Source organism: Carlito syrichta, unplaced genomic scaffold (assembly GCF_000164805.1).
Source record: "Carlito syrichta isolate Samal-C Ts95f unplaced genomic scaffold, Tarsius_syrichta-2.0.1 Scaffold308186, whole genome shotgun sequence".
Taxonomy (NCBI): Eukaryota; Metazoa; Chordata; class Mammalia; order Primates; family Tarsiidae; genus Carlito; species Carlito syrichta.
The window spans coordinates 667,627-677,928 of NW_007252282.1; the positions used below are offsets into that span (position 1 = coordinate 667,627).

The 10,302-nt window shown below is 48.4% G+C and overlaps 1 protein-coding gene across 1 annotated transcript in view; it reads right to left on the minus strand.

The window, feature by feature from the left end:
* KIAA2012 (KIAA2012 ortholog) overlaps nucleotides 1-10,302 on the minus strand; it is a 120,359-nt gene that overhangs the window by 57,208 nt on the left and 52,849 nt on the right. Inside the window, 1 exon segment of the mRNA XM_021716118.1 lies at nucleotides 2,342-2,406. Within this exon segment, the coding sequence (XP_021571793.1) occupies nucleotides 2,342-2,406 (65 nt within the window).

The window sequence follows — 10,302 nt, forward strand, 5'->3', positions numbered from 1 at the left end:
GTTGGAGTCTCACTCTGTCGCCCAGACTGGAGTGCAGTGGCCGCTCCCGGCCACCGCAGCCTCGACCCGCTGGGTTCTGGCGATCCTTCTGCCTCAGCCTTCCAAGTAGCTGGAACTACAGGCGCGCGCTACCACGACCGACTAATTTTTTGATTTATTGTAGTTGCCCAGGAGGGTCTCGAACCCGTGGGCTCAGGCAATTCACTCAGTTTTTGCAGGCCCGTCTGCACAAACGCCCCTGGCTGTCTTTCCTACCCACACATCAGAAAGTGCCCTCCATATCTGGGCTTGCGATTTCTCGTGAAAGGGTGATCATGCCAGAATACTCTAGAATATTTGGCCTGTGAGCTTTCCCCCTCCCAGCTAGCACTGGGATTTTAAAAAAAGTGGAAGTATTTATGGGACTGAGCCCCTCACAGGGTCAGACCCTGAGGAAGGGGAAAGGGAGTGAGTGAGCTGTGGAAGGGAAGGGGGAAACAGAGCCGCCAGGTTTATAAAGATCCCCTGGGTGTGCTGTCCCCTGTGTCCCGGTGGAAAGGCATCGGTGATGTGCCAGTGGCCCATCAAGGCAGGCAACTGAAATCTGCTGGGCAGAATTTGTTCCTAAATCCTTTCCAGATGCCTTATAGTAAACATGAAATTAGTCACTTACATGGAGTAGGTTGAGGAAGTAGTTAAAATTGAAGTCGGTGACTGATCTAATAAAGGGCCACTAGCCTCAAGAAGGGAGTGGGGGCCAGAAAGATGCCCCACCCACCCCATTTGTGCTTGGGGTGGGTGGGGCTCCCTCACTGAAGGGTGGAGACTGCTGTGCCATGAGAGAGCCAGGGAGTTGTGGTGGGAATATCCTTTCATCTTCCCAAGATGGCCCACGGGGACCCAGATTAGAGACCCATGGCCTGGGCTCCTCTTTCTGACCCCGCTGGACCCCGCTGTTGATCATTCAGCCTAGGGTTTCATGTGACCTGGCCGAGCCACTCTTTTACCCAGGTGATGTGAGGTCTCTTGAAATACAACAATGAGACTGTGAACTCAGAGCGTGCTTAGGGTGTGGGAGGCATTTGCATGGCCTTTGGAGTGGCAGAATTGTCAAAAAATGCCATGTTATATTTTCCCTAGGCATAGACTCTCTCCACAAAGTAATGTATCTAGAACCCTTATACATGATGTCTTCAAAGTAGGCATTCTAAAAAACTATAGGCCAGGCATGGTGGCTCATGCCTATAATCCCAGCACCTTGGGAGGTTGAGGCAGGAGGATCACTTGAGCCCAGGAGTTCGAGACCAGCCTGGGCAACATAGTGAGACCTTGTCTCTAAGAAAATAAATAAATAGTTAGCCAGGTGTGGTGGCATGCACCTGTGGTCCCAGCTACTCAGGAGGCTGAGGCGGGAGGATTGCCTGAGCCCAGGAGTTTGAGGCCGCAGTAAGCCATGATTATGCCACCATAGTAAAACTTAGGCGACAGAGTGAGACTCTGACTTGAAAGAAAAAAAAGGCAAATGTTGGTTCTGTGGTTCCTCAGCAGCAGGGAGGGTGGCTCAGCTGTGTGTGACCTCAGGAGAGGCCTGGCCAGCCCTGGGGCGTGAGAGTGAGAGCTCAGGTGCTGCCTCAGGACCCCACTCAGGCACATGGAGGAGAGCAAACCCACCTCTGCTATGGTTGTCCTGAAGGAGTTTCAGGAAGGAGGAGAAAACCGGCTGTAGCAGGAGGCAGAGACAAAGGAGAAACCAAGTCGTGGCCCGGAGGCTGTCACCTGCCAGGGAGGGGCTGAGGGACCCTGGAGCTGCGTGTGCTGCCTCTGCCTGAAGTCAGCTCTAGAATTCCCGGGTTGTCTCTCTAGAGAAGACAGTTCCAGCCTTGAAGTGTTCAGTGAAGGAACAAGCGTAGAGACATTTGCGACCAAACGTCCTGGAGCGGCGAGTGGACATTCCTACCCATCTAGAGAAGCATCTTCCTCCTTCCTTTACCATTACCCCTGCATTTTTTTCTTGATTGCTAACATTTTCTCTCTGTTAGGAATGAACATGAGTGCTGACTGCCTCAAAGGACAATACCCTTCTGGTACTCCCTTTCTGATTTTGCAGAAGTCAAGGGAAGGCCTGTTTAGCTCGTTCACGCACGTGGAGTCAGATGGCCCTGACCAAGTGAAGCTAAGACATTCCAAGTCTAAGAGGAAAGGGATCTCTTGTTATTTTAGAATCTACTTCCCCCATTTTACTGATCAGACAAATGAGGCCCAGAGAGGTGTACAGTCTCACCTAGAGTCACACAGCAAGCTGAGATAAGAACTCACAAGTCTTGACTCCCAGAGTCATGCTCATTCAGAGTCAATACTGTACCTGCTTCTCCAGTGTTTGGGCCAAAGGTGAGGTCATGTGAAGACTGGTTCCGGATTCAATGCTTGCTATGGTGAAAACCAGAGAAAAAGGAGCAAGGCTGTTAGATGCAGGTCTCATGCTTTTTTATGTATACCATACACATATACACCTGGTCCACGCAAGACGATAAACACACACACCCATGGTGTTCATATTTCTTCACCAAATAGCATCTGTAACCTCTGCAGACAGAGTCTAAACAACATGTTCAATATAGTGTTCAGACCTTAGGTTCAAATTTATATTTTTCTTGTTTTTGTTGATTTTTTTTTTTTTTTTTTTTAGTTGGAGTCTCAGTCTTTTGCCCAGGCTGGAGTGCAGTGGCTTGCTCACCGGCCATCCTAGCGTCGATCATATGGCCTCCAGCAATCTTTCCGCCTCAGCCTTCCAAGTAGCTGGAACTATAGATGTGTGCTACCACGCCCGGCTAATTTTTGTGTGTGTATATATTGTAGAGATGAGGTCTCACCAAGTTGCCCGGGCTGGTCTTGAACCCCACAGGCTCAGGCAATCCACTTGCCTTGGCCTCCCAAAATGCTGGGATTACAGGTTAAGCCACTGAGCCCAGCCTTTGTTGCTTTTTGAAAGAGCAAAAGTAGGCTAAGTGTGGTGACTCGTGCCTATAATCCTAGCAATTTGGGAGGCTGAGGCAGGAGGATTGCTTGAGCCCAGGGGTTTGAGACCTGGACAACATAGCAAGACCTCGTCTCTATTAAAAATTATTAGGCAGACATGGTGGCATACCCATGTAGTCCCAGCTGCTTGGGAGACTGAGATGGGAGGATTGCTTGAACCCAGAAGGCTGCAGTGAGCTGTGATTGTGCCATTGCACTCCAGCCTGGGTGACAGAGTGCAATCCCAACTCAAAGAAATAAAAAAACAAAAGTAAATTCTTTGTGCTATTAAAATTCAGATAAAGCTGAAATTAAAAAGGAAATATTGATGGAAAAAATCTGCTGATGCTGTTGCATATGAATTTTGTCTGACGGTGCTTCACTGGAGGAGGAATTTTGTCTGACGGTGCTTCACCAGATGGAGAGAGCAGAGCCTTCCCAAATTCTCCCCTGTCATGTGGAGGGCCACCCGGAGAGGTGGGAACAGGAAGCAAATAGAGCTCAGGGCTGAAGTGGGGCTGGTGGGAGGAGACCAGGAGAAACCCAGGAGCCCACTGTGACAATGGTGATGCACGGACGCTGGTGTGGTGCTGGCGTGTGATCCCCATGAGTCCCCTGTGGTTGGGGTCATCCCAGAAGAGAAAGCTGAGACTCCAAATGGAAAGTGCCTCCCCCAAGGTTTCACAACCAGAGAGGTTTTACATGAGGATTTGCATCCACGATTGCCTGATTCTAAAACTCCGTGGTGCAAAAGGATGGGATTTATTCTGTTTTTCTTTTTTTCCCCATTAGACAGTGAATTTTAGGCCAGGTACGGTGGCTTATGCCTGTAATCCCAGCACTCTGGGAAGTGGAAGCCAGAGGATTACCTGAGACCAGGGGTTCGAGACTAACCTGGGCACCTTGGTGAGACCTTATCTCTACAATAAATAAAAACAAAATTAGCTGGGAGTGGTGGTGCGCACCTGTAATCCCAGCTACTTGGAAGGCTGAGGCCGAAGGATCGCCTGAGCACAGCAGGTTGAGGCTGTAGTGGCCATATGCATGCCACTGCACTCCAGCCTAGGCGACGGAGAGAGACTCTAACTTAAAAAAAAAAGTAAATTTAATGTTTATAAAGGAATGTTTATTTGAGGAACAGATTTAGCTAAACACATGGCTCTACTGACAAGGATTTTAGTCTCTTCTATGGGACCAGCGTCCAACAAAAAGTTCTTTGCATACTTGCTACTCTTAAGTCTCTCTTTTAAGAGCCCACGACCCTATGTGATGCTGTGTCTTTGTCTTGCTGACCTTAAGCCTCACTCATTCCTTGTGAACTGACTTTCCCTCTTCTGTTGTTTCTCAGCTGTTCTATTCTGCCTTGTTAGAAAATGGCTTTGCACAGAGTTAAAACATTTCTTATTTAAATCGGCTTGGGGGGAAACTGAGGTCCGGGGCAATGTAGTAAGAAGTGTTTTCATTCAATTGGCTCAAGCCCACACCTCTCAGTAATGCATGGCTAGGAATCAGAGCCCGGATGTCCTGACTTAGTGTCTTGGACTTTCTCTCCACATCACACTGCCTCCTGGTCGCCCAGCTGGAGCTCACCACACCACAGCTGCATGGCCTCGATTCCACCTCTGCACAAATCCAGCCCAGCAGAATTGTGTTGCAATGAGATTCACTTCACTGTGGCTTGGAAGGAACCAAGGGTCTCTTAGTAATGAGACTTATAAATTCTAATGCATGAGGAACGTTCTTGCAGCACCAGCAGAATGAATCAGTCAGCCAGAGTTCAGGAAATGTAAACACATTTTTAGATAGGAGACTGAAAAATCGCCTAGGACGTCTCCATCTCCTGGGTCAAGACCTTGGTAATTTACTGAGGTCCCAGCTGTCAAGCAGGAGACACAATTCAAACTGCATCCTGAGAGACAGAGCTATGGGCATGGCAAAGCTTCCTTTCTGAGCACTGTGACGAGATCTACCCTTTTATCAAGGTAGACACTGATGGACCCACCCACCAGCCTGGGCAACTGGCTATGAACACAAGCCCGATTCTTTCCCGTCATTCAGGATTAGTGTGCACATTCACAGACGGCAACTGCCCAACTTCCAGGCACGCCTGACACGGGGGGCGGGTGGGGGAAGAGGCTCACATTCTGTGATGAACATTTCTGTCACTAAAGAGATAAACAAAAAGCACATTTCGCCCTGGCTGCTCAGCGTCAGGCACAAGCAGATTTCCTTCTGCCAGTTTTAATCTAACCACAGGCTTGTAGGGAGGAGATGGAGCTCCCACCAGCTAAATCAGCCATGGGGTTAGAAATGACCCTGTTCGGTGGGGTCTTGTTCCAAGGCTCTTCTGCCCTCTTCAGATCATGGGATCCTTCACCGACCAATCCAAACTTGAAAAGCAGGAACAGGCATCTGATTTTAGCACAGAATAAGGCCCCTTACCTTTTCCTTCTACTTAAATTTGTGTTGACTATGGTTAGTTCTCAAGTTGCTGTTGTTTTAAGTAAAAATGAAACATTATCATGTTTGCTGTCATTGTTTCGAGTACTTGTTTCCCTTGGGATGGGATGCTCTAGTGCGGCCCACCTGGTGTCAGAAGAGACATTCAACACATTAGAGTCATTTTAGGAGGCCAGGTGGGCCCTTGGCTCCTCCTAGATGTGTGTCAGGGTTTGGTAAAGCACATCAGACCAGCCAGGCATGGTGGCTCACGTCTGTAATCCCAGTACTTTGGGATTACAGGAAGATTGCTTGAGGCCAGGGGTTTGAGAGCAGCCTGGGCAGCATAGCAAGACCCTCTCCCTACCAATTTTTTTTTTTAAATTGAAGTCTCACTCTGTTGCTCAGGCTGGAGTGCAGTGGCTCACTCTCAGCTACCCCAGTGTTGACCTACTGGACTCCAGTGATCTTTCTGCCTCAGCTATCCAAGTAGCTGGAACTACAGGTGCGCGCTACCACGCCTGGCTAATTTTTTGATTTATTATAGAGATGAGGTCTTGCCAAGTTGCCCAGGATATTCTTGAACCCCTGAGCTCAGGCAATCCTCTCACCTCAGCCTCCCAAAGTGCTGGGATTACAGGCTTGAGCCACCACGCCTGGCCCAAATAAATATATTTTTGAGTTGGAGTCTCACTGCTTTGCCCAGGCTGGAGTGCAGTGGCATGCACGCTCATGGCCACCCCAGCGTTGACCTGCTAGACTCCGGCGATCCTTCTGCCTCAGTCTTCTGAGTAGTGGGAACTATAGATGTGTGCTACCACGCCTGACTATTTTTTATTTTATTGTAGAGACGAGGTCTCACCAAGTGCCTGGGCTGTTCTAGAACCTGCGGGCTCAGGCAATCCACTCGCCTTGGCCTCCCAAAGTGTTGGAATTACAGGCTGAGCCACCGAGCCCTGCCCCAAATATTTTTAAAAATAAAAAATTTGCTGGGTGTGGTGGCATGCACCATGAATGCATGAGTAGTCGTCCTGGCTACTAGAAAGGCTGAAGTGGGAGGATCACTTGAGGCTAGGCGTTCAAGAACAGCCTGGGCTAGCCAGGTGTGGTAGTGCAAGCCTGTAGTTCTGGCTACTTGGAAGACTGAGGTGGAAGGATCATCAGAGCCCAGCAGGTTGATGCTGGGGTGGCTGTGAGTGTGCCACCGCCTTCCAGCCTGGGCGACAGAGTAAGACTCCAACTCAAAAAAAAAAAAAAAGAAAGAACAGCCTGTGCAACATAGCGAGACCCTGACTCAACAACAACAACAACAACAACGAAACCAAAACCAAAAAACAATAACCCTGCACGCTCCAAAGTATCCAGATACTGAGGGGTTCCAAGGGCAGCGGCCTTTGGAAGTGCTGGCAGGAGCTTCTTTGAATCTGCCCAGAGCTTCTTCCCACATACACCATTTCTGAGGTGTGAGCCCTCGACAACTGGTGTGGGCCCTGGAGAATCCCCCACCATTCGCGGTGGTTCCTCCCCGGGGAGGGGACACATCTCTTGCCAACAGACCTTCTCATGGCTCTGCAGTGGCCTTGCTGGCCCAGCAGAAACCAGTGGGAGAAGACCTGACTGTCAGCCTTGATGCCATCATGGTTTTGTGTTTTTGCTCATAAATGGAAAATGCAAATGTAAATTCCAGGTTATTAAAAAAAATTCTTCCCAGTATAAACTTAACCATAAAAGGGAGGATCATTTTAGTCGGCTGAGCTTTCCTTAAGAATATCTAAAAATACTTTATTTCATATGCTGTAACTCAGGACGCCTGTGACCTGAGGAGTGTCTGTAGTGTTGTCATACCCTTCGAGTCTGCTTGTTTAATGCAGGAGACCAAGACCCAAGAGGGCCTTTTGGTACTGTCATCATCAAACTCTCAGGACAAGATTTAAGAGCCTGTTTGTGCTACACATTTTTGCTTTAAATCTTCCTGGTTCAGGAGGAGGGTGAGATGGGGGTATCAAGTGGCTGCTGGAGATCTGAGAAAGTCTCCAGGCTAAAGACATGCCCCTGGGAGCTCGAGTTAAGGAGCCAAGCAGACGGACCCAGAAAATACGCATCAGTCTCAATTTAAAAATGGCAGTGCCTGGTAAATGTAAAGGTGATATTTATCTTCCAATTTGGAATAACAGTCCTTTTTCTTATGTGTATCTTTTTAGATTGAGGCTAGCTAAGTCTCAAGGGTCTGTCTTTAGCTTTGAGAACATCAACCTCTCATAAATTATGTTTTATGGAGAAGTCCAAAGGTACATGGCAGTTGACCAAGCTCAAAATGAAAGCCAAGCTAGATGACGGAATTTATTATTATTTTTTTCTTTTGGAATGGGGTCTTCCTATGTTGCCCAGGCTAGTCTCGAACTCTTGGGTTTATGCAATCCTCCTGTCTTGGCCTCCCAAAGTGTTGGGATTACAGGCATGAACCACCACACCTGACCATAGATGATGGAATTTAAATTGGAGGTGTTTAGCCATAAAATATCAACTGCATGAGAAACTCCTCAATCAAGAAACATCATATAACAGGACTAATAAAGACATCTGTGTGGAGGAAAGAAATTCAAAAATGAGGCCAGCAGGCCAGTGTGACTTGTGTGGTGGTCTCAGTTCTCCAGAAAATAATTGTTTTTGGTCATTTGCTTGCAAACAAATATAGAAACCTGGTCTCCAGTCTATAGTCTCAGCCTCTCTGGTCCATCCTCTACATGGCTGGGAGAATCATTTCTCTAAAATGAAAACCTGGTTGTATCAACTCTGTGTACGCAGACGCCTGCAGGCACTGGCTCAATCCCTAAATTGCTGCCTGTGTCCCCCTGGCCTGGCTCTTGCCTACTGCACGGGGTCCAGTCCCACCAGCCCACCCCTTTGTGTGCCCGAGCCCCACTCTCACAAGCTGCTTGCTTGCATTTCTGCTGCCATGTGCTCTAGCCTTCCTGCGTCCTTTCCCCTAAAGCATCCTCTCTTCCCCACGCGGCTAGTTCCTACATACGAGGGGGACCCAAAAAAACCTGGAGTTCAGCCGGCCTTGGTGGCTCAGCCTGTAATCCCGCGCCTTGGGAGGCTGAGGTGAGTGGATTGCCTGAGCCCGTGGGTTCGAGACCCACCTGGGCAACTTGGCAAGACCTCATCTCTACAATAAATCAAAAAGAAAAAATAGCCAGGTGTGGTAGCGCATGCCTGTAGTTCCAGCTACTTGCAAGGCTGAGGCGGAAGGATTCCTGGATCCCAGCAGATTGAGGCTGCGGTGGCCGGGAGTGGCCACTGCACTCCAGTCTGGGCGACAGAGTGAGACTCCAACTCAAAAAAAACCCCAAAACACTGGAGTTTGTTTATAAAAATTGTGTGTGTATTCTTACATGTTTAAACCTCAGTCATCTTCAAAGAACTCTCAGTTTGATGCAATACACCTATCGAGACACGTTTTCCACTGCTTAGTTTTTGAACTCATCCTTTTTGATGCCTTTTGTGCTTCTGCTGTTTTTTGTTTCATCTCTTCCACATCAGAAAAATGTTTCCCTTTGAAGACTTCTTTTCATTTGGGGAAACAAAAAAAAGTCACCCAGGGCAAGATCGGGTGAATATGGAGGGTGGGGCAGAGGGGCCATGCTGTTTTTGGTCCTAAACTGCTGACCACTTAGTGCGGTGTGGCCAGGTGGGCTTGTAAATCACCCATCATGAAATAGGCAAATGCTTTGGAAGAATCTTCAAAAAAATTCACTGAATCTGAACACAGCCTCTTACAACAACACTAGCTGGTTCGCTGATGCCAATGGGTTCCGAGAACACTCACCTAGCGGGGGAAGCCTGTACTGCAAGGGGCCCACCCTCCACAAGATAATTGCAGGTTTTCTTGGGTCTCCTCTCGTATATCCTTGAAACCCTGTTGAAGTGTCCCCTCCTTCCCAAAACCTTTTCAGCCTACAGGCCGAGGCAGTCTGTGGGCATTCACAGTGCTCAACACAGTCCACCACCATGGATGGCTTCAAGGCACAGACTCTCTCTTGCACTGTATTCTTTTTCTTTTTAGAGACAGCGTCTTGCTCTGTCACCCAGGCTGAAGTACAGTGGTTGCGATCACAACTCACTGGAACCTCCACTTCCTGGGCTCAAGCGATCCTCCTCCCTCAGTCTACTGAGTAGCTGGAACTACAGGGGGGCACCACTACACCCGGCTAATTCCTTATTTTTGTAGAGACGACGTCTCACTGTGTGACCCAGGCTGGTCTCAAGCTCCTGACCTCAAGCGATCCTCAGGCCTCAGCATCCCAAAGTGCTGGGGTGACAGGCGTGAGCCACCACATCTTACCTCAACTGTATTCTTGTCCCTAGCATAGTATTTGCTATTAGTTGATGGTCAATTAGTATTTGCTGAATGAATGAATGAGTAATCTCTTTCTGCTTTGTGAAACTGACTCACAAATTCTGTTGAACATGATCTGATGCTGTGTTCACCTTAATTTTCAAAGGAGGAATTATGGGGAACACAAGGCAACCTCAAAATCCTGAAGCCACAGGGAGATATGTAAAAGAAGTAAGAGAGAAATCAGAGAAAAAACATCCTGAAGAAAGGCCTTGAATTTCTTTCTTGCTTTTTTTTTTGAGTAAGAGTCTCACTCTCTTGCCTAGGCTGGAGTGCAGTGACACAGCATGGCTACCACAGCCTCGACCTGCTGGGTTCAGGTGGTCCTTCCACCTCAGTCTTCCAAGTAGCTGGAAACACAGGTGTGTGTCACCACACCTGGCTAATTTTTTTTTTTTTTTTTTTTGAGTTGGAGTCTCACTCTGTCGCCTAGACTGGAGTGCAGTGGCTGCTCTCGGCCACCGCAACCT